At 41.4% G+C, this 24,622-nt stretch overlaps 1 protein-coding gene across 1 annotated transcript in view; it reads left to right on the forward strand.

Annotated features, from left to right (window-relative positions):
• Positions 1-24,622, forward strand: part of lrp2a (low density lipoprotein receptor-related protein 2a) — a 65,897-nt gene that overhangs the window by 36,607 nt on the left and 4,668 nt on the right. Inside the window, exons 50-79 of the mRNA XM_034694361.1 lie at positions 242-361; positions 952-1,083; positions 1,683-1,884; positions 1,970-2,265; positions 3,191-3,857; positions 5,864-6,034; positions 6,131-6,354; positions 6,488-6,665; positions 8,403-8,599; positions 8,687-8,932; positions 9,089-9,217; positions 12,458-12,577; positions 13,211-13,327; positions 13,657-13,773; positions 14,329-14,466; positions 14,589-14,711; positions 14,838-14,966; positions 16,182-16,313; positions 16,419-16,550; positions 16,635-16,778; positions 17,425-17,590; positions 17,679-17,807; positions 17,901-18,124; positions 18,227-18,406; positions 19,861-19,980; positions 20,161-20,251; positions 20,388-20,455; positions 20,983-21,100; positions 21,196-21,316; positions 21,532-21,639. Of these exons, the coding sequence (XP_034550252.1) occupies positions 242-361; positions 952-1,083; positions 1,683-1,884; positions 1,970-2,265; positions 3,191-3,857; positions 5,864-6,034; positions 6,131-6,354; positions 6,488-6,665; positions 8,403-8,599; positions 8,687-8,932; positions 9,089-9,217; positions 12,458-12,577; positions 13,211-13,327; positions 13,657-13,773; positions 14,329-14,466; positions 14,589-14,711; positions 14,838-14,966; positions 16,182-16,313; positions 16,419-16,550; positions 16,635-16,778; positions 17,425-17,590; positions 17,679-17,807; positions 17,901-18,124; positions 18,227-18,406; positions 19,861-19,980; positions 20,161-20,251; positions 20,388-20,455; positions 20,983-21,100; positions 21,196-21,316; positions 21,532-21,639 (5,039 nt within the window). The remainder of the gene's footprint in view (positions 1-241; positions 362-951; positions 1,084-1,682; positions 1,885-1,969; positions 2,266-3,190; positions 3,858-5,863; positions 6,035-6,130; positions 6,355-6,487; positions 6,666-8,402; positions 8,600-8,686; positions 8,933-9,088; positions 9,218-12,457; positions 12,578-13,210; positions 13,328-13,656; positions 13,774-14,328; positions 14,467-14,588; positions 14,712-14,837; positions 14,967-16,181; positions 16,314-16,418; positions 16,551-16,634; positions 16,779-17,424; positions 17,591-17,678; positions 17,808-17,900; positions 18,125-18,226; positions 18,407-19,860; positions 19,981-20,160; positions 20,252-20,387; positions 20,456-20,982; positions 21,101-21,195; positions 21,317-21,531; positions 21,640-24,622) is intronic.

Consider the following 24,622-nt stretch of genomic DNA (forward strand, 5'->3'; position numbering starts at 1 on the left):
AAGCTGTGTACTTTGTCCACCACTGGTTATTGAGAATCAAACTAAAAAAATCAAACATTGTATTCTTGTACAAATATAAAGTCTACTTAATTGAGAAAAAGTATGTATTCAATGTGAGTTCTGAGAAAGAGGATGTAAAAGAGTGACAGACTTTTCCCCAGCACATCATCAGCATATTAAGAATCCCAAGTCGTCAAAGACCTCCATCTGATTTCATGCCTGTCTTCCATCCTCCCTGCAGCTACATCCACATGTTCCCAAAGTGAGTTCCGTTGCTCAAGCGGCCGCTGCATCCCCGCCCACTGGTACTGTGACGGAGGGGCTGACTGCGCTGACGGCTCTGATGAACCCCTCTCCTGCAGTGAGTGTCACACAACTCTCTCTCACCCCCCCCCAAAAAAAGCATCCCACTGGCTTTGTGCGTCTACCCCTGCCCCGTTATCAGCTGCTCAGTTATTGTGTATTTGTGTCTGTCTGCCCGAATCTGCATCTGTGTGCCGGTGTGAGAGAGTGTGTGAGTGATGTAGCAGAAAGTGCGAGTCAGTGGTGTATGTCTTTGTTGACGATGTGGTCAGTCAGGCCTCCTATTGTGTGCTGCATTCCTCGGTGCTGACGCCCCTCAGTGTCCTCCGACAAACAGCACCTCCCCCTCCCTTTGTCCATCAGGGGTTACAGAGCCTCACTTTGGCTTTTGTTTAGACAGCTCACCACGCATGGGAATGGGGAGTTGCCATGACTATTTTGAAAGCTTTGCCTGTGTCGTATTCTGCCTTGATTATTGGAAAGAAAGCAGTGGGGGAAGTACCTGAAATAATTGGCAATCAAGAAATGGGGGAATGTTTTAGAAAAACATGAAAACTATCCACACTGAATGTAACTTTAACAGAATATATCATTCAAATGATTCTGCAGTTTTTTAACAGTTTAATGTGTTATGAATTGTCCATACAGCCACACAGGCCAGGACCTGCAACTCCGATCAGTTTCGCTGTGATGACGGCAGGTGCATTGCCTCATCCTGGATCTGTGATGGGGACAATGACTGTGGAGACATGAGCGATGAAGACCAGAGACATAACTGCGGTATGCGTCCCCTCATAACCTTTCTTTCTCTTTGTCCTCTCCCTCATCCTTTGCTGCATCTCCTCCCCTCGCAGCCCATCCTCTTGTTTCCCATCACTCCTCCACTTCTCCCCCCCTCCTGCTTCCCTCATCCTATCGTTATTCAGGACGCTGATGGATTAGGATACACACCACTGGGGGAGTGTTGTGTGGGAGACACTGGCAGTCAGTGCCTGGCATCTTAGTCTCCTGTAGAAGGTCTCCATCCCAAGGAGCTGACATTCCTGATTTCTCCTGCCTCACTCGTTACTTTGTGCATGTCTCCTTTCTCTGGCTTCCTGGCTCAGGGTGGATCAAGAACTTTTATGTCTCACCAATGTGTGCCCCAACAATAAGGTGCCTGAAGCTAAAGACTTCAGCACAGCCTGAGCCTCTGTAGGAGACTCACTTCAAACAATGTGCATCAATCACATTAGATGGATGAAGGATTTGAAGTCACGGCTGCATGTTTGGAAATAGAGTTTGGAATGTTCGGATTGCTAAAAATGCAGGTTGACACTGGGTCATCGCCGTCATTATTTAATGCTCATAAACCTTCCTGCTTTCATTTTTTTTTTCAGCCAATCGCACATGTTCAAGTTTAGAATTCACCTGTGTGAACAATCAACCACCGCAGAGGAAATGTATCCCTCGTGACTGGGTGTGTGACGGAGACGCAGACTGTGCAGATGCATTGGATGAACATCAGAACTGCACACGCAGATCCTGTGGCATCAATGAGTTCACCTGTAACAACGGCCTCTGCATACGCAGCGCCTACAGGTCAGAAATATGAACATAGATTAGATCTGTTATCCGTCTTGATGGCACTGTAGGTTCACCTTTTCTGTCGTGTTCTCCAAACCAGGTGTGACAGGCGGAATGACTGTGGGGACGGCACCGATGAGCAGAGCTGTACCTACCTGCCGTGCCAACAGCACCAGTTCTCCTGCCAGAACGGCCGCTGCATATCCCATGACTTTGTCTGCGATGGAGACAACGACTGTGGGGACGAGTCTGATGAGCTCGAGCACATGTGTCACACACCAGCACCCACCTGCCCCCCTGGAGAGTTCAGATGTGACAATGGGCACTGTATCCCTCTGAGTCAGGTGTGCGACAGGAGCGATGACTGCTCTGACAACAGTGATGAGAAGGGATGCGGTGAGTGTGAAGCGATTCGGAAAAGGAAATGCGCCGTGAATTCTACATTTCAAACTTTCAGTTCTTGAATGTTAGGTTTCTCCAGCTGGTGCTTGCTGCCTCTAGAGGAGATGTCTGAGAAGTGCTGGAATACATCCGCACTGTCACCCAGAGTTTATTTATTTGATTTTTATTTATCTACTTTATTGATTGACTTTACTTTTTATTGATATTTTTAGCCTTAGTTTTATTTTTCAACTCTTATCCTTACCCTTTTTAAATCTATTTATTTTAACTATTTTTATTCTTCATTTTGATGCTTTAACTTATTTTAATTACACATTTTATTTTTGGTGTGCATTAGTCTCTATTATATTTAATGTTATTCTTATTTTAAATTATTATTATTATTATTATTATTATTATTATTATCTTCCCCTAATATGTCTTGCCATTGTTTCATTTCTGCTTCTTTCTTGTTTTTCAATCGCTGTAAAGCACTTTGGGTTGCATTTGATTTGTATGAAAGGTACTATATAAATCAAAGCTTGATTGATTGATGTTTGAGAGTTAATTAACTGTGATAGTTGAGACACCTATGAAATCACAGGAAATGTGTGATTTCAGTATTTTCTAAAATTACTGACCAAAAAAATAATGAAATTTCATAATTTCAAGGCAAGGCAAGGCAACTTTGTTTGTATGGCGCATTTCATACACAATTTCTTTTTCAGCAGAAAAATAAATAAATTATATCTGTAGATATGACATGTAGCTTTCTCACCACACAGACTTTTAATTGGAACTAATTCAGAATATATTTATTTTGATGTCTGACATTTATAGCCTAAGAAGGATGAGCCATGATGAAGACAAAAATAATAATTAAACAGCTAAATGAATAAAGATGACATTAAAATCATAGAACATGTTTTTCTGACTCTAGGTGTCAACGAATGCACAGACCCATCCATCCACCACTGTGATCACAACTGCACTGACACACCCACCAGCTTCATCTGCACCTGTCACCCCGGTTACCGCCTCATGTCTGATGGCAAAACGTGCGATGATGTCAATGAGTGTGCAGAAACACCGAGCGTGTGCAGCCAGATCTGCGAGAACACCGTCGGCTCCTACGTGTGCAAGTGCTCCCCTGGATTCCTCCGAGAGCCGGACGGCCACAGCTGCCGTCAGAACAGCAACATCTCACCCTACCTCATCTTCAGCAACCGCTATTACCTAAGGAACCTGTCAACAGACGGAGAGGCTTACTCTCTGATCCTTCAAGGCCTGACCAGTGTCGTTGCCATGGACTTTGATAGAGTCGACAAGCGTCTTTATTGGATTGATGTGAGCCGCAGAGTCATCGAGAGGATGTCCTTTAATGGGAGTAACAGAGAGGTGGTGGTGAATGGAGTTTTACATGGAGAGGGACTTGCAGTTGACTGGGTAGCAAGGAAACTCTATTGGGCTGACAGCTTCTTGGACTGTCTCAAAGTGTCTGAGCTGGACGGTCGATTTGTGAAGAAGCTGGCGGAGCACTGTGTGGACCCCAATAACACCTACTGTTTTGAAAACCCCAGAGCCATTGTGTTGCATCCCAAATACGGGTGAGTAAGGGGGCTGGATCAATGGATTTGTTTGGCTGCTAATATCCCTGCTAGTTTTACAGCATCATATTCCAATTAGGGTGTAAAATTAAAGGTATGACTTACAGAAATGTTAAATTTAATAGTCCTAATGAGATGTTTCCTTGTCATGTTTCATTATAGATGAATTCCATTGGCAATGTTTTCTATGTAATAAGACTTAAATTTATAAACAGAAACAGAAACAGTAGTTTTTTTTAACCCTCCTGTTATGTTCATTTCTCTGGAACAGCAATAATTTTTCCTGGGTCAATTTGACCCGGGGCATACTCAATTATCCAAAATGTCAGAAGAACCCCAAAAAATCCCAATACACATTTTTTCTAATATAATTTTTAACTCCATTACTAACCATTTAAATCAAGATTTAGTCCATTGGTGTTCTTTAATTCTCACAGATCATGGTTCAATGAGGATAACTCACTCGTTTTTTATTAAAATTCATGTTAAAACTGTTTTAATGTACATTAGAAAGCCCTAAATATAAACACAATAGTTTTACATGACATCGATTTTTGTTTATTTTATTTTACATTTTGAATTTTTATTTTAACAAAGTGATGTTGATGAATTAACACGACCCTTCTTCTGTCACATGCTGCCAAGATTTTTATGCTGCATTTAGCTGGTTTTGAAGGCATGTATCACCTGAAATAGACTTTAAAAAGGGTCAATTTGACCCGCAACATGACAGGAGGGTTAAGGCAGTTTTTGAGTGATTTTGTTTATGAGCTCTGACTTAATAAATAGTGTCTATTTTCGTACATAAATGACAGAAGACTCCAGTTCACACAGTTAAGTGGAATAAATTGTATGTATCTAGAGGTGTATCAAATGAAAGTTACCTATTATTATGAACCAGGAGTAACATTTTTTATTTCAATTTGTCAAAATTGTCTTCAAATTTGTAATTTGTAATTTATTTATTATAGGATAGCCCCTTCAGATGCAGCATCTCGTTTTCAAGGGGGTCCCAACAAAACACAAAGCAAATTAATACACACAAAACAGTAAATCACAACAAACACAAATACACAAACACAGACAGCTCTCCCTCACCCTTACTCACTCCTGGACCCACCCAGCATCCCGCCATTAAACAACACCTTGACAATAGACAGTATCAATAAAAGAAAAAGGCATCAAAAAAGTACATTAACACACTTCAGAAACAGGAACAGCTTGTTTTTAAATGATAAAACAAGTTTGATTTAAAGCAGTGGATAGAGGTGATGGATTTAAAAGAAGGGGGTAGATTATTCCAATCGGATGGGGCTTTGAATTTGAATGACCTGCAACCAATTTCTTTATGGATTCTGGGGACAATGAAGAAGGGATGCTGCGTATGTCTGCGTATGTCTGAGGGAATATGAAGATGAATATTGAACCAGGAACTCTTTTAGATAGGGCGGACAGTTAATATGAATACATTTAAAAATAAACTAAAGCCAGTGAAATTGTCTTAATGAGGTAATTTCTAAAATGTAACACAATTGTGTTGCTACTTTTATTCTTCATAAAGTTTGCTGTATATGCTGCATCTGCATTCAAATAACCCGCCAAATGTCAGTGATACTCTTCAAAATGTACTCAAAAATAGGCCGTAGATGGCATGGCAGTTTAAGCAGTGCTTTTTGCACGGGTCGCTGGTTCAACTTCTGGCATCAACCTTTTGCAGCATTTCTTTACCTGCTATCCACTCCCCTTGTTTTGATTGGAAAACTGAAGAAAGACAGCTCTCTTCAGCTTTCCTATCGATAAAAGGCAAAAATGCCTGAAAATTAATTAAAAAATATACCCACAAATAATACCTAGCATCAATGCTGTCTCACAAATAGAATAATTTCAGACTTGTCTATCCTTGAACTGTGTTAACATTATTTTAAAGGATGATGGTTCAGACTTCTATATTCTCTTCCCTTTATTTTCTCTGATGTGTTTTAAGTGATTTTCTTGCCTCCTGTTAGATATGTTTACTGGACAGACTGGGGAGACAAAGCCTTTATTGGTCGTGTTGGAATGGATGGCACCAACAAAACAACCATCATCACCACAAAGATAGAGTGGCCCAATGGGATCACCATCGACTACACTAACGACAAACTCTACTGGTCTGATGCTCACCTCAGTTACATCGAGTAAGCACCTTCATCTGGTAATCATCACACTGGTTCTGCCTCCAGAAATTGCAGGGAGACTTGTTGTAACCCCTTTGAATGTGACTTCTTTTTCAGATACTCAGACTTGGATGGTAGACACCGACACACAGTGTATGATGGAAATCTGCCGCACCCCTTTGCTCTCACTGTGTTTGAAGACACTGTTTACTGGACCGACTGGAACACGCGCTCAGTGGAGAAAGGCAACAAATACGACGGCTCTGATCATCAGCTCCTGGTTAACACCACTCACAGACCATTTGACATTCATGTTTGTCATCCTTACAGACAGCCGATTGGTAAGTGTGCTGTTTGTCATACAGCTTCTGCTCACAAAACAACTAAAGTCTATTTAAATACAGTTCTCAACCACAAGCTGAACAATACCTGCTCTGTATCTGAGATTGCTGATTGTGTCTCCTCCTCTTGCAGTTAACAATCCTTGTGCTGTGAACAATGGAGGCTGCTCTCACCTGTGCCTCATCAGTCATGGGGGGCGAGAACACACCTGTGAGTGCCCGGATCATTTCCTGACTGTCCAAATAGGAGGTGTGAGCCGATGCCTTCCAATGTGCACCAGCACCCAGTACAGATGTGCTAACAATGAAAGGTTTGTCAAGGTTTCTTTCTGTTGCAGGCTGTGTTATCCTTCAATGCCATGAGCACATTTAAAACATCTCAGTTAGATTGGTTAACTCAGTGTTTTTCAACCTTTTTTGAGCCAAGGCACATTTCTTACATTAAAAAAATCCGGAGTCACACCACCAACCAAAAGTGTTACAAAATGACACATTTAGTCTCTCAATTTATGAATCTATTTAGCTGAGAGAGGGACTTTGGCTACTTCTTTTTTTTTTTTTTTTTTATTCTTTTTTAAAATGTATTTATGTTCAAGATAGATTTATACAGCACATTCTCAAATGAGCACTTTTTTTTTCACAAGAAAAAAAAACCAAAGAGGACAGACAAAATTACAACAAACAAAGAAAATATAACAGTCCATGTGTAGCAGTGAACTAAGGGAGTTACAGTACAGCTGTAGATCTTTACCTAAAATCCGTTCTATGGGGGTTAATGAACTCAATCCATCCTTTCCAACAATTATCAAAAACATCACTCTTGAGCCTCAGAGTAAACGTTAGTTTTTCCATTACAAAAATGTCATGCATAACATTAAGGGCTACTTCTTTAACTGCGTCAGGGCAAAGCATCTCATTTACAATGGCTTTGCAGGTAGTATTAATGTCTCTGCCACAGTGTATGTCTTTTTTGATTTGGCTACAAGTTCAGCTACTAAGTAGCTAGCTGTGAGAGCTCACGCAGACACTGTTGTAACTTTTCTCATAAAAGTTGCCTTTTAAACCAACCATATTACGCTCTTCATCCAGGTAGAATTCTGTCCAGGGCCCTGTTTGGAGTTTTAATTTTTCCTTTTTGACTATTTATCCATCGCTGTTGTATGCCTACGTCTTGTCACATACACCTCTCGCACGCATCATTAATTCTATTGTCTTAAATTAACAAGGTCATTAGTGTGCTTTATTGCCACCCAGTGGGTGGGTAGTGCAGGTCAGTACATGGACAAGTACTGAATTACTCTGCCAGTCACTACACTGCATGCACAGACACACTACATGGCAAATTGCAGTATATGAATAATACTTTTTTGGGACTAACTAAGTGAAATTGGAAAATGTCCCACGGCACACCTGACAATCTGTCACGGCACACTAGTGTTCCACGGCACAGTGGTTGAAAATCACTGGGTTAACTGATTGGCCCTCATTAGTGACACTGCAATGATTAGATCCTTGGTAGGTCGGTAAGTTGGTTACGTTTCTACCTCAAAAAGGTGTGTGCCACTTCAAACCTGGGATTGATTTATGTGTTTTTATCCTCTTTTCTCTGGACAGGAAATAAGTCTCTGGGAGTATTAATTTAGCCTGGTCTCAAGCTCAATCCATCATCTATTTTTTCAAAACACTAGATTATGCAGTAAACATGTGTTTGCACTCTTTGCATTGGCGGACAGCGCCCCCTGCTGTCTGTGGTATAATGTAATGTATTTAGGGTTTGCAAACTCCCTCATTGTTGACCCAAATTATGTTTACAGGCTGAAGTCAGAAGAAGCTGAAGATCTACTTATTAAATAGTTTAATTTTGTGTGTAATAACTACACAAAAGTTAGACACTCCATTTGCCATATTTCATCTTAAAGCCCTCTCAAAATTGTTCAACCTTTTACAGAGTTATGTGATGTTGTAGACTTAGTTTTGAGCTTTAGATGGTTAAATGAGGGCAAAGAGAAAGCATGTGTATCCTGACCTGAACACCTCTACTCCTACAGATGTATTCCCATCTGGTGGAAATGTGATGGTCAGAGTGACTGCAGAGACGGTTCAGACGAGCCCTCCACCTGCCCCGCACGCCACTGCAGGCTCGGCCAGTTCCAGTGCAACGATGGAAACTGCACCAGTCCACATTTCCTGTGCAACAGCAACCAGGACTGCCACGACGGCTCAGATGAAGACCCTGTGCTTTGTGGTAGATTGAGTTCTTGAAGCTTCCTCTTTTTTAAATTTCTTCAAAATGAGTGTGCTTTAGTCAGCTGATTGATTTCTCCTCCTCTAGCTACACACCAGTGTGAGACGCGCCAGTGGCAGTGTGCAAATAAGCGTTGTATCCCTGATACGTGGCAGTGCGACGGAGAGGACGACTGTGGGGATCAGTCTGACGAGGATCCCGCTCACTGCTCCACCAGGACCTGCAGCCCTGGACAGTTCAAGTGTCGCAATGGACGCTGCATCCCCCAGAACTGGAAATGTGATGTAGATGATGATTGTGGGGACAGCTCTGATGAACCAATAGAGGAGTGCAGTAAGTTGAGATTCCTTCTCTTATATATATTCGTCTCACTTTATTCATGCCTTTTTAAAACAGGAAGTCCTCAGATAAAATCTTGAACTATATTCCAAAAAAGTGCAATAATCTGTGTTTTGTTTACTTGACAACCTTGTTTTTTTTTCTCAACAGTGGGACCTGCATATCGATGTGACAACCACACAGAGTTTGACTGCAAGACCAACTATCGCTGTGTGCCACTGTGGTCGGTTTGCAACGGCCAAAATGACTGCAGAGACAACAGTGATGAGCAGGGCTGTGGTGAGTCTGCTACAACCATCCTTGTTAGAAAACAGAGGCCCTCTCCACATTATAGCAATGACTTGAATACTGATATAAGGGCTGCAGGTGGTGTAATGCCCCTAAATGACACTCCAACTCCATCCATCCCGTCCCTCTTAATTGCAAGTAAATCACAAGGAAATTTACTACTAAAACTATTTACAGTAAAACTGAGACCTACCAGAAACAGATGAATGGGCACTACACCTGGGTATGTAATAAATCACAAAATGATGGCGTGCAGGCTCAACTCAATGGGCTAAATTCACTTTACATTTGACCTGAACATATGTAGTGGCTGACTGGAATGTAAACAATGCAGCACTGAACAAGGAAGCCTTACCAGAAAGTAGTTTATAGGTCACCGCTGACAAAACCAGAATGCTGAAGGAGCTCAACCTCACTCTCAGAGGCATATCAATATCAGAGGATATGTATGGGTGCTGAGATTGATCAACCCCTTATGTCTGAACTAGGGATGTAATTTTTTTTTTTTATAACTTTGTTTATTGGAAGCAGTTACACAGGTAGCAAGGGAACAGTACAATGTGGTACAGAGGACTTCCATTCTTCCCATTTTTTCCCTAATTTTTCCCTCCCACAAACCCATCCCACTTTGACTTCAAAAAATAATATGTAGACAATACAGAATCCATACAGCAATTACACAAATAAGGAAAATAAGAAAATCAGACACAAATGTAAAAATTAATAAATACAAATAAATAAATAAATAATAATATAAAAACCTAGAAGAAAGAAAATAAATAAATAAAATGAAAGGGGGGGCTCAGCCATCACAATCAGGCAGGGGAGTCAAAGATTCAATATGATTTAAGAGAGGGCTCCAAGTCTTATCGATTGAGGGATGTACATCTTAAGTATATTCCGTGATCGATTTTTGGAAATGTTAACGATCAATTATTGATTAATCAATAATATATATATTATTCTAATGTGAAAAACAAAGCCAAATACGTTTTTTCCACCAAAATTTTATTTTCCACAGCGACAAAATGCATATAACTGACAGTATTGAATACGAGTACATGTTTAACACTGATTATCAACGATCAGGCTCATAAAAATATTCTCCACGGACATAGTCTTATAATGTGGAGGCTCATAATACTAACAGAAACGTCACAGTGTCCAGTTTTCTGCCTCCTCGTTCTTATTGAGAGGAATGAGCATGTGTATTCGATCAGGTGTCAGCCGGGAGTGCAACCGGGTCATAATCAGTCCAGCTGCAGAAAAGCTCAGACGGCTCTGATGTTGCTGCTCTGCAAACATAGCGTACTTGCAATTCCCACCAGTCTGTTGGCTTTGTATCTAAAGGTGGGGAAATGTCCTGTTTAAAGTTGTCAACCTTTGTGTCGTTGTTGGCAGCAGTTGCGTAATGGTCCTCTTTAAAAAGCGGAGACCTGTCACTCACAACACCTTTACCAGCTGATTCACATCAAAACATGCTTTAAACTTAAAACACCTCCCTGATAGATGAGTGTAATATGAGACCACATGATGTTTGTTCCACGTGATGGAAAATTGAAAACAAAAATGTGTGTTTCGAGTAATTTCTTAACAATCAATTAATCGATAATCTATTAATTGTGTACATCTTTAGTTTGAACTCTTCAGGTTAGTCAGGTCACATGTATTTCCCTATTTTGAGGTGATTCTAAAGATCTTAGAGGATTTGAGAAATGTAAGGCATGGAAACAAGATTAGATGTTCATGGAGTAAGTGAAAGGCAATTAGCCAACACCTCAGCCTCCTGTGGAACATTACCCAGTGAGGTAGTGGGAGGTGCTGATAGAGAGGGTCTCACCACTCACCCTCCCCCGCCATTTGCCTTTCCCCTGCACCACAGATTTATGAGCTGTCCAGCGGTATGGTTCTACATACATGTGTGTATGAGAGCGTGTTGTTGCTCTGTCCTTGCGTGGGGGCAGGGTTCACACAAGCCTCTTTGTACTTTGCTACGATCCAAACACACTTGCTGCGGCCCTCCCGTCTCTTATCGGAGGCCCTCACTCCATTAGTGCCATGCCCGCGCAGGACGGGAGATCCGTGCTAATCTTCCTGTAAGAATGTAGCAGATGGGCCAGGTGGAGGGCTAGAGGGGCAGGACTCGCTCACACTGCGCTATCTTTGACCCCCAGCACTGTGTGGTGGAGACGGCTCAGAGCAGCTCTCCTCCACTTCTCACCCGTCTGTGCTTCTCATCTCTTTTAGTCTTATCCTCTACAGAAACACGCTGGTTAGAGGTCCTAGACAGGCTGCTCTCCTCCCTTTATGACTAGTTTAATTAAAAAACAAGACCCCTTTCATTTCAAACTGACAGTTTTATCATGACTTAAAAGCTACAAACTTCAAGTTGGTTAGTTGCAACAGTTTTTACTGCATATCAATTTACTTACAGTTATTTAACAGAAGTGCATGGCTTCTATTATGATGATCATCTATTAAGGCATAACAACAGTATTACATGTGCCAAACCCAGATAGCACACATTTATGCGACATTAAAGACTTAACAAATGCATCTAAGACATCTAAGGCAATCATTTCATGTGCTTTACATTTCCAACGAGGGGTGAGTATTGCCAAGAACCTCATGATACAATACGCATCACGATACTTGGGTCACGATACGATATATCATGATTTATTACAATATCTCATTATTATGACATCTTGTGATATTCTGCAAAGTAAACTAAGAAAAAATAGAGATGGTGTATATGTAAATCACACAATATTACTCAAAATTGAAAGGAAAAATTAAGTCAAAACTATTTGATTGAAAACAACTTTTCCACTTTATTGTTTTTGAAATACTGAAGATGTATGTATTTTTATTTTTACAAAAATATCAATATTTGTATATTTGTATATACGTGCATGCATGTGTATATATGTATACATATGTACATATGTGTATGTATATATATGTATGTGTTTCCAACTGCTTGAAATCACTCTTTGGTGCAAGCAGCAGCAGTATTGCAAAACCCCACATTTGACCATGAGCTTCATTCATTTCAAATGCATTAAGTCCAGCGATCCTAAGGGTGCTCTTGAAGTTGTATAAAATGATTTACAGAAGAAGAGTAGTGTTCTCTTCAGACACTCTCAAGCAGAGCGAGGGGGAAAAGATAGACTTGGAGGTGTTTCGAAACAAGCACAAACATTATTAACCGGCACCCTTCTCTCCCAGATGAACTGACCTGTGATCCTGGTGGAGACTTCAGGTGTGACAACCACCGCTGCATCCCGCTTAGATGGAGCTGCGACGGGGACGACGACTGTGGGGACAACTCTGATGAACGCAGCTGCAGTGAGTGCATCACTTGAAGCATGGCTTGAGGGGTTTGCTTTAGGCGATGAGCAGAGTGTACAGGGATAGCTGAGCACACATTGTTATAATATCATCAAGTGTCTTCTAAGAAGGTTTATTGTAGGGTTTGAAAACGGCTCCTGTTAATTGTCCAAATGAAATAGGAGTGTTGATGGTAACGAATGGTCCTGCTCTGATTTTATCAGACAGCGGAGAGATTTTGTAAGAGGCCCAACACTTCAGCTTGCAGTGCAGTGCTGAGAGAGGTAGTCTTATCAGCTGCTAAAGAAACAGGCTGTCCTCAGTGTGTCAGCAAGAGGGAGTGAAGGAGTCTGTCACCCTTTGCCCTGGAGAATTTAAACATGTCTGAGAACATGCCAGTTAATAGCGATAATGTAGCTTCTCAAAGGGGTTGTCTGTGGTTAAATCATGGTGGTACCGCTTCACCTTCTTATTCTAGAGTGAACTCATGAGCTCACTGCAGAGTAACATCTGCACAGGCTGCTGAAAAAAAGGTGATATCTTCACTCAAGAAACACAAAACCTTTTGACATCCCATGGACGAATGATCTGTCTTTTTGAAAATGTCTTGATTCCACATTGCTGAATTCCTATTTTCATGTTGTCTCTCAGCTCCACGCGCGTGCACGGAGAGTGAGTTTCGTTGTGATAATCTGCGCTGCATTCCTGACCGTTGGGTCTGTGACCATGACAACGACTGTGAGGACAACTCGGATGAAAGGGACTGTGGTGAGTGGAGGCCCTTTGTTGGCCGGCTGTTTGTGAGTAACGGAGGGCTGCACTAAACAAAGAAGCAATAAAACTTCAAGTATTGAGGCGTAGAACAGACAGACAGGACCACCTATAGTCATCTATTCACAAATACTTTATTCACCAGGGCTGCACTCTGCGCCTGTCTCAAAGTGCTTAGAGAATTGAAGACAGTTCACTGTTTTAAGCATCACTTGATGTTGACATACATGAAATACAAGATTTTGCATTGTGCAGTGAAGAAAAATATGTTGATATTCAAGTCTTTGATACAAGTTTCATTTTGTGTTTGTTTGTCTTTGTTGCAGAGCTGCGGACGTGTCATCCCGGTTACTTCCAGTGCACCAGTGGACACTGTATTGCTGAACGCTTCAAATGCGATGGCAACCCTGACTGTCTGGACTATACAGACGAGACAGCTTGTCGTAAGTGTCTGGGGGTGGTCTAAACCAGGGTTTCCCAAAGTGTGGGTTGGGACCCCCCGGAGGGTCGCCAGACACTAGTGGGGGGTCGCTAGATGTCTTCAAGAATTATTATTTTTCTTGTAAAGTAATCTAAAAACTGCGTATTTGACCTATTACTGAAAAAATAGGGACAGAAGTAGTTACATTCGAGGTAAGACCTTGCAAACAAAACATTTCATTAGTTTTCTGCCTTTTTTGGTTGCCAGATGACTCCTAAGATTAGGGTTAGGGTTAGGGTCAGCAAACAGAGGATTAACAAAAGCATCTTCGGAAGCCACATGTGCATGTAGTTAGGCTTATTTTCTGCACACCAGCAGAATGAAGTATGAAGCAACTTTTAATCACTTCGAGGGACAGTGGGGAAAAGTCTTTGGCACTTATATTTTCGGGGTCGCAGGCTGAAACGTTTGGGAACCCCTGGTCTAAACAACAATAAGAGGGTCTGAGCATGAGTGAAAAGAAAGCATGAATGTGTTGATTGCATATTCAGTCTGTCTTGGCCTGATTGATTTTCAGCGACCCGCTTTCCCAATGGCACATACTGCCCCTCCTTCCTGTTTGAGTGCAAGAACCATGTGTGTATCCAGCCGCACTGGAAATGTGACGGAGACAATGACTGTGGAGATAACTCAGACGAGGAGCTTCACCTCTGCTGTAAGAAGGAACATAAACACAAACTTATGTCCTAAAGCTTGGTAGAATTCCTGCCAACAATAAAAAAAAAATCAAATATGAACTCACTGTTTGTGTATGAATGTGTTTCTGTTGATCCACAGTGGAAATCCAGTGTGAGACTCCGTTCCGTTTTCGCTGTGACAACAACCGCTGCATCTACAGCCACGAGCTGTGCAACTCTGTGGATGACTGTGGTGATGGCTCCGATGAAAGACAAGAAAACTGTAAGAATTACTGTAGCTAATATCTAAGTTTGCTACTAAATCTTGTAAATGATCGAATTTTCTTTTAGCAACTTAACTACATGAATCTATGGCTTTAAATAAGCTGACATGCTTCTCCTGATTTAGGTCAGAACCCGACTCATGGACCCTGTACAGATGAAGAGTACAAATGCAGTAATGCTCAATGCATCCCTCTACAGTACGCCTGTGATGATTATGATGACTGTGGGGATCAGTCAGATGAGCTTGGCTGCCGTGAGTACATCAACAAAGAAGATATTGATACAATACGATACTTCCTTATTGGGCATACATACACAGCATTACATTGGAAAACTATAGGTGCTTTACTGCTTTCTCCATTAGTGTCTGCTCTAATAATCAGAGGCAAATTCCCTAAGAATGGACTGCGGCTGCTGATAGTACCATGAATTAATTAATTAATACCATGAACAGCCACCCCTGCCTGGTCTTAAAGCTTGTTTCACAAAGACTATTTTAACAGGTCCATAAAGACTACACAGTGCACTTCTTTTGCAGCTGTGTGCACCCAAAAAAAGCAACATGGTTGTCTGTTTTATCAACATAAGTATTACATGTAGCTTCTATTGTATTAATTCATGTTTAGTGGTAAAACATTTTTAAAATCATGTAGTTTTAACACGACTTGCAAAATCCTTAAAACTACAAGATTGTTTTATGTCAACACAACCTAAAGGGTTTAGGTAGGAATCCCATCTGCAATACCTCTCCAGAGCAGAAGGTGGCAGTAACGTGCAACATCTATGGTGGAGAAATGTCTTAATCAGTAAACACTTATTTTAAAGGCTACCAAGTCAAGATCCATATTTTCTGTTTGCCATTGTTTGTCTTCTAGAGTTATATTCCAACAAACCCAGAGTCTGTTTTGTGGTCTTTTTCCAAACTTGACACCAACTGGGGGTAAACTAAGTCGGCACGTTTAAACTGCTAAATGTAAACATTCATGATATGTCAAAAATGTCTTATTTTCTCAATTATTACTATTTTAGAGTTTATTCTCACATGATAAAAAGGTTTGTCTCACAGTTCAAATCATTTCTGATGATTGAACATACGGGCTGCATGGTGGTGCAGTGGGTAGCGTTGTTGCCTCAAAGTTAGAAGGTTCCAGGTTTGAGTCAGGTGCCTTTCTGTGTGGAGTTTGCATGTTCTCCTTGTGCATGCGTAGGTTCTCTCTGGGTACTCTGGCTTCCTCGCACAGTCCAAAAACATGCTCACCAGATTAATTGGTCTCTCTAAATTTCCCGTAGGTGTGTGTGCGTGAAAAGTTGTCTGCCTTCCGCCCAAAGTCAGCTCCCCATAACCCTGAATGGGATAAGCGGTCCAGATAATGGATGGATTGAACTTACTTTAGTTTTGTTCAGTCAGCATGATTAATTAACAACTCTCAAATTAACTAGGCCTAAATTGTGTTTTTTTCCCTCTCAGACCATGGCGGTGGGCACACATGCAGTGACAACATGTGTGAGCACAACTGTACAGACCTAACATCAGGAGGCATGCTCTGCTCATGCAGGCCCGGCTACAAACCCAGACCGACAGAGAAACACACCTGTGAAGGTAAACAGCACATCCGTTTTTCAGTCATGCTCTCTATCTGTTACAAAACTGACACTGACTTCCTTTGTCCCTTTTTTTTGTGTGTTTTTTCTCCTTTTCAAACAGACATAAATGAGTGTGATGTTTACGGCACATGTCCTCAGGAGTGCAAGAACACAAAGGGCAGCTACGAGTGTTTTTGTGCTGAGGGTTTTATGTCCTTTGGTGAGCCACATGGGACAGAGTGTGCTGCCCAGGGTAAGAGCTCAGCATGTGCACACAGAAGTTTCCTCTTTGTATTGATGTGCTAATTTCATTAAACAAACCTCACTTTCTGTTCAGGAAACCCGCCAGTGCTGCTCTTACCAGACAATGTACGCATCCGTCGTTTCAACCTGTCCTCCGAGCAGTATTCAGACTATGTGGACAACGCTGAGCACATCCAAGCCTTGGACTACTTGTGGGATCCAGAGGGGGAAGGACTCAGTAAGCCTTTTAATGTTGTTCTTAATGGCTGCATGAAAATATACAGACAATAAATCCATATATCTGAGGGCTGCACAGAGCATAAACATTTTTAAGAGCAAACTCAAGACCTACCTTTTAGTCTCGCCTTTTACTGAGTTTTGTTCTTAACAGTTTTATTTATTTATTTATCATCTAGTTCAAATTTTAGTCACTTTTTATTAAAAACATTTTTTAAGTATAGCATCTTATTTTCCTTTTATGGTTTAATATTTTAGTGTTTTATTATCTTAGAAACATATTTTAACTTTAATTTTTCACATGTTTTAACATCTTATTTCACCTGCAGTGTTTCCTCATTAAGATATCATAGGAGCGTTTCCTCAGTTCCTTCAGCAACTTCTATTTGATTTGTATTTATTTATTTTATTTTCATTGTTTTTATTATTACTGTTGCATATATTGTGTTCTTCACCTTATGATTGTGGGTGGGTTTTGGGGTCGGGGCCTGGTTGGGTTGGGATAAGGATGGGTGGGGTCTTTTTATTTCTATTTTTTATTTGTACAGCACTTTGTTACAATATCATTGTATGAAAAGCACTTTATAAATAAAGTCTGATTGATTGATTGATACTTATTGTTAACCTTATCCCCCGATGTGCTGCAGGTATCGTTTACTGGACAGTCCTCGGTCGAGGATCTCAGTTTGGATCTATCAAACGTGCCTACATGACAACATTCAATGATAACGGCAACAACCCAGTGAAAGAGGTGGATCTAAACCTGAGATACATCGCTAATCCTGACGGCATCGCTTTGGACTGGGTTGGCGGGTAATTTACCAAGAATGTTTCTGATCCATTAAAAAGGTTCCTCCTAAGTTTAGCCAGCTTCTCAGTCTGTTTTTATCACCTTTTACAGACACATTTACTGGACAGATTCTGGCACCAATCGAGTTGAAGTGGCCAAACTAGATGGGCGGTACCGAAAGTGGTTGATCCACACTGACCTTGACCAGCCGGCTGCTATTGTTGTGAATCCCTCACTCGGGTATGAAGCTGAAAACCCGTATTTAAAAATTTGTAGCTCTAGTTCCTTTGTATCTGGATATTCAGATGTTTTTGTCTCTGTCTCTGTTGGCAGAATGATGTACTGGACAGACTGGGGCAGGAAGCCGAGGATAGAATCAGCGTGGATGGATGGTCAGCACAGAGAGGTGCTGGTAAAGGAGGAAGACCTGGGCTGGCCTACTGGTCTGGCTGTGGACTATCTGAATGGAAACAGGATCTACTGGTGTGACTCCAAAGAAAACATAATTGAGTCCATGAAGCCTGATGGCACAGACAGAAAGATCGTCCTATCAGGAGGTCAGAACACTGAGAAGTTCACATGAAGTTTCATGTTCATCATTGATTTATGAAGGATTTATTAAAATAACAATGAAAGTGATCAGGACTTTTTTGTTACAGACATTGGACATCCCTTCAGTGTGGATGTGTTTGAGGGGCATGTGTACTGGACAACGAAAGACAAAGGTGAAGTGTGGAAGACGAACAAGTTTGGTAAAGGAAATAAAGTCAAAGTTCTTACCATCAACCCCTGGCTGACTCAAGTCCGGATCTACCAGGAGCACCGGCACAACCAGTCAGGTCAGAACACAAAGGGACTGGTGTTGAGACAGTCTTGTACAGTTGTAATTCTAGTTCAGTATTGCATCATGTTAGGTCATATCTTACAAACAATTACAATAAAGTTTCTCTTTTTTGCCAAATATTTCGTAATAATAATCAGGAAAAGGTTCCCAGTGGAGAATATTATCAGTACAAGATTAATGAATAGATATGAAATCTTTATGCAGCATATTTTCTAAATGCAGTAACTCTGACTCCTCAAGGCATGACAGTCTGTTCAAAATTTCAACTCAATCTTATCTGTTTCAACTTTGAGTATGTACTCAAAATACTGCAAAATAATAACCTTTATTAAAGTGTAACTAAACCCCCGAGTTTCGAGGAATAACATCTATCCAGGAATTTCTAAAAATTAAATTGGAACGTCAATGTATACATTTGGAGAGGGCTGGAGTTTGTTGAATGTGGTGAGGTAAATTATATAGGGTACGATGACAGACGCAGGTACCAAATGATGTCACCGTGAACTCAGCCAGCCATTAGAAAAACTCCATTGCAGTACTCAGGTTTCGACCTGCAGGTGGCAGTCAATTCAATTCATTTCAATTCAATTTTCTTTATTGGCATGAACAAAGACATGTTGTTGCCAAAGCACATAAAAGTCATACACATACATTACATATATATTCATTACATATTATTCATTACATATTATATATATTACATATTTTATATGCATTAATGAACAATGGTGTCACCCATACAGCATATCTCAATGTCCTCACTTGATGCGGTATGCTCCTAAAACCATCACCTAAAATCAATTATTATGGGATGGTGCGTCCCTCAGGCTGTGACAGGCAGACACATATTTAGCAGCCAGAGGAGCTGCTGACCCTTCCCCCAGGAGAACTGACAGTTTCTCTTCTGGGGTTAATGTTGGGAAGTTTGTTACTATTTTAGTAAGTTCCCTGTAGTGGGAATCTCTTAGTAAAGAGAACTTGCTACAGTCTCTACACACATTTTCAACACAATTTGAGGAATTTTAATACTTTATGCTCAACAGCTGGGATTAACAGCACTATTAAATCCCTATATGAATATGTTCTCAGCTGAAAAAAAAGTGGTTTGGGGTTTAGTAACACTTTAAGCATGTACAAACAAAAATATGCTTTATGTGTGTCCTGGCTAAAAAGGAAAGCAACAATAAGCAGTCACATAGTATACATCATGAGACACATGACAAAATATGCGACAAACAAGAACAGAACACAAATGAAATTATGAATAAAAAATATATTCAATCCTAGACATGACTTTGATATTCTTTGATTAATTGAAAAACAATTAAAAAACAGAAACTACTCCAAACATTGGCATTGTTCAAGATGTTCAGATGAGAGATTTGTTGATGTGGTAACGTGTAATGAAATGTGGAGTTTTTTTTATTCGCTTTGGTGTTTCTTCCACAGTACCTAACCCGTGCAAGAGCGTGTGCAGTCACCTCTGTCTCCTAAGACCTGGCGGGTACACCTGCACCTGTCCACAAGGCTCGTCTACGATGGAGTTCGACTCCAGTAAATGTGACGCAGGTAAACCGCCGCCTTATTGCATCTTGGTGCCCACACCCTGTGGTGGCTATTTGGTTGCATTTCATTTGGTGTTCATAAATACATTTCTCACATGCCTGGCTGCTCCTGGTTTTGTTGTGTTTTTCGTTTGTTGTTCTTGTGGTTGTTGATTTGATGTTTGCCTGGCTTCTGCTCCTGCAGCCATTGAGGCGCCTGTTGCAATGCCCCTTGCATGTAGATGCATGAATGGTGGAACGTGCTACACTGATGAAGGCGGTCTGCCAAAGTGCAAGTGAGTCAGTTGGTATCACTTACAGCAGCGATTGATCGACTCTCTTATCAATCAAATATTGTGAAGTTTGATGTTTTGGTATTTTCAAACACACTTTAACTAATTGTTCTCCTGTGTTCATCATGACCTCCTGCAGGTGTCCTTATGGTTACACAGGCAGTTACTGTGAGGTGGGGAAGTCAAGGGGTGCTCCAGCAGGAACAGGTATTGTAGTCCACATTATATAATAATTATCTATTTTTATTCATTAATTTAATATCACTTCATCACACTCACTACTAGAAACAATTTTATCTCCTTCAACTTGAAGTGTTGACAAAACGAATTCCCCCCTCGCACTGGTTAACATGTGGGAGCTGCTGTGCAGTAATGGTCCTGATATGTTGGCGTTATCAGAGCAGATCAGGGCCAAACATGATGAAGTCACACTTCTTGCTTATCTCCCTTAAAACTGCTTCAACAAAACAGCTTAGAAAACAGTCACATCAGCAATTTCTAAAGATGTTGACTGCAAATTCATCACACATTACCTTAATAGATAACTACGTAATATTTAAATTGATCACTGTTCAACCTCTAATGGATTAGCAAACCAGTGGACCATCTGACATGAACATTAATGGACAAATAAACACATTTTTAATACAAGATGAATTCTTAAAGTACCATTTTATTGCAAGTGTGTGTGCGTTTGTGTGTGCACGTATCTAAATATTCTCCCTCTTTATTAGCTGTGGCAGTTCTCCTGGCTGTCATCATCATCATGATAACTGGAGCTTTGGCTGTCGGGGTTTTCCTTAACTACAAACGAACAGGGTCTTTCATCCCCTCCATGCCCAAACTACCCAGGTATCTTGGGTTTGATCCACTCTTTTTTAACTAAGTCACTGCATGAAGAATGTGAATAATGTGAGTTCATGGGGTGTTTTTTTGTTTCTGACCAGCCTCAGCAGCCTGGTGAAGTTTGCTGACACAGGGAATGGGGTGACATTTCGCTCGGGTGATAACGTTGACCTTGGACCATCACGCATCGGAGTGTCATTCATAGACACAGCCATGCAGATGGTGAGTGCAGCAAGAATGCGTATTAGCAGTGACTGCCTTCTCAAGAGTGCTGAAAGTGTTGCTGTCAGCGATTTGTGACTCAAAACAAGTCTTCATTGTGGTGTTTATTAACAACTTCAGGTGTAGCATTACCTCTTGGACTGCTTGTGTCAGCAGCATTCATCTGTGTTTTGAAGTAGTGTGAAATTGTAATCATCAATATATTGTCCCTACAGGATGAAAATTTTGCAGCTGAAGCTGGGAGGCAGCCAATCACATTTGAGAACCCGTTATATGCCACTGCTCCTGTGTCCGGGGATCCTGCTGTCATACATGCTACACAGGTATCTTTGAAAGAATGAAGGCGCTCAATGTGGGGTCAGGTGTGTGTCTGATTGGTCTCTGATCAAGACCAGGTGTGCAAATAATAATAATACATTTTATTTTGGGCGCCTTTCAAATCACCCAAGGTCACCGTACAGATAATAAAAAGATTCATCATTAAAACATCATAAAAACAAACAAAAAGTAATAAATACAAAATAAAAACTAGTGAAGTTTAAAGAGTCCAGTTAGAGGGAATATGCCAGTTTGAACAGGTGAGTTTTGAGTTGGGATTTGAATGATGTTATGGAGTCAGACTGTCTTATGGAGTTCCAGAGTCTGGGTGCTGAGCAGCTGAAGGCTCAGGCACCCATGGTACTGAGGCGTGACGATGGGATGATTAGTAATCCAGCAGAGGTTGAGCGGAAGGAGCGGGAGGGAGTGTATTCATGAAGGAGGTCGCAGAGATAAGTGGGGGCCAGGTTGTGGAGAGCTTTGTTGGTGAGGAGAAGGTTTTTGTAGTGGATGCGGTATTGTACAGGGAGCCAGTGAAGTTGGATGAGAACAGGAGTGATGTGGTCGGATGATTTGGTGCAGGTGATGATTTGGTGCAGGTGATGATTCGGGCGGCGGAGTTCTGAATGAGTTGCAGTCTGTTGATGAGTTTGGTGGGGAGTCCGGTGAGGAGGGCGTTGCAGTAATCGATACAGGAAGTGACAAATGAATGAAACAGGATTTCGGTGCTGGATTGGGACAGTGATGGGCGGAGTCTGGAGATGTTGCGGAGGTGGAAGAATGCAGTCCGGGTGATGTTTTGAATGTGAGGTGCGAATGAGAGGGTACTGTCCAGAATGACAGAGCAAAGCTCCCAATTCTACTCTAATTCTACGTGAAACTGTATAATATATGAGTTTCACTTTCTGAAATGAGTGACAAAAAATATTCACATTTTTTTAGCTGCACTTGTATTTGTATACAGTATAAATCATAAATTCCTAGTTTTATAATATTTGTATATTTTACATTGTATGGTTAAGCAGTCTGTACAGTAAGAGAATGGATCACATGACAATCAGGCAGTCAGTCCCTTAAGTGCCTTGAATTTCAGGAAAGTAAAAATTGTGCAATAATAGTTCCTAATATCGCTAAAGTGAGCTGGTGACGTCACGTGAGAAGTCGCAAAGTGCTGTCCCATTCCCAGTTCTACAGTTTTGAGCCCTTACAGCCTCCTGCCCTCAATCACTTTCCAGGTGACATCAGTTAAGTCAAGAAGGGCTCAGGGCTCCGGGCTCCGGGCTCCGGGCTCAGGGCTCAGGGCTTAGGGCTCAGGGCTCGGGGCTCAGGGCTCAGGGCTCAGGGAGGACATTGAGATTGGGCCTAAGACTGATGTTAATATTTCATGCGGTTATTTCAGTGGTGGCTGATGAACATTGTTGTGACTGACTGTCTACTAATAAATCCAGGTCCACGCAGTTGTATCGGAGTTTGAGCTCATCGGCTAACTTCTTTATTTCTCTCCCGCACCGTGCATTTACGTCCTAGCGTCAAGCTACATACATGTACACAACACTTCCGGTTTCCGTTGCAATGCATTTCAAAATAAAGGTTGTATGTATCACCAAACATTACATCTCCCTTTAACAAAATAAGTGCTCCTGCAAAGTATACAAAAATATGTTAAGGTCTTGTAACAGAACAATCTAGAGCTTTAACATCCTAACCATAGTGCAAACACCACTTCAATTTTCAGAAACACTGAAATGCACATCAAGGCATAAACAGTCCTGAACTGACTGATCAGCAACATCAGGTAGATATACCAGTTATTATTATTATTTTGTTTTCTTCACTTAGCAACTGGAACAAACTTTTTTTTCTATTTGTCTTTTTTTTTTTTTTTTTTTTAATTTATTTATTTATTCATTCTTTTAAATTATTTTTTTAACATCTCGCTCAGTCAGTTACAAGTCGAGGACTTGTCTCGGTTTGATGACACGGCCACACCTTGTGCGGAGACAGGGCTCAGCAGGATTTGGTTCACACATTGGGGCATGATGAGGCTGCTGTACTTCTGATTGTCCATCTCTAGTGGTAAGATTGTCCCTGCTGCACTCGGGCTGCCGTGAAGGGGATGCAGAGTTGTCTTTTGCGTCGAGGAGGTGTCTGCGGTTACGCCTGAGGTTCTGTCCGTCTCTGGTCTTGATGTGGTAGCTGCGCGGGGTCTCTGCTGGCTTGATGACTGTAGCTGGTTGCCACTGACCATCCTCCTGTTGGAAGCGTATGTGTTCTCCAGCATGAAATGACGGCAGAGGTCTCGCAGCTTTGTTGTAGTTCTGCCTCTGGCGAAGTTGGCATTCCTCTCTCCTTGCTAATACTCTGTTCTGAGGGGTCACCTGGGGTCGTAGCTGTGGTGTTGTTGTAGGTAAGATGGAGCGCAGTCTGCGGCTCATAAGGATCTGGGCTGGTGATTTCAGCCCGTCCACAGGAGTATTCCTATACTCTAGTAGGCTGAGATAGGGGTCTTTTCCGTCTTCTCTGGCCTTTGTGAGGATCCGCTTTGCAGTTTGGACAGTCTTTTCGGCCAAACCGTTACTCTGAGGGTAACGAGGGCTTGAAGTTACATGCTGAAAACCCCATGTCTCTGCAAACTGCTTAAATTCTTGTGAGCTGTAGCATGGTCCGTTGTCACTTACAACCTTCTTTGGGATGCCATGTCTAGCAAACACAGTTTTCATTTTGTGAATGACAGCAGCTGTTGTGATGTTATGTAGGCGTTCAATTTCAAAGTACCTACTGAGGTAGTCACATATGACGATGTAGTTCTCAGAGTTCCAGGAGAATAGATCTGTTGCTACAGTCTGCCATGGGTTCTCTGGAACTGGTTGTGAGAGCATGGGCTCCTTTTGGTTGGAGTTGCGGTGTGTTTGACATATGTCACACTTCATTACTGTCTCTTCTATCTGCTGACCCATACCTGGCCAAAACATAATGTCCCTAGCCCTG

This window comes from Notolabrus celidotus, chromosome 10, assembly GCF_009762535.1.
Source record: "Notolabrus celidotus isolate fNotCel1 chromosome 10, fNotCel1.pri, whole genome shotgun sequence".
Lineage (NCBI taxonomy): Eukaryota > Metazoa > Chordata > Actinopteri > Labriformes > Labridae > Notolabrus > Notolabrus celidotus.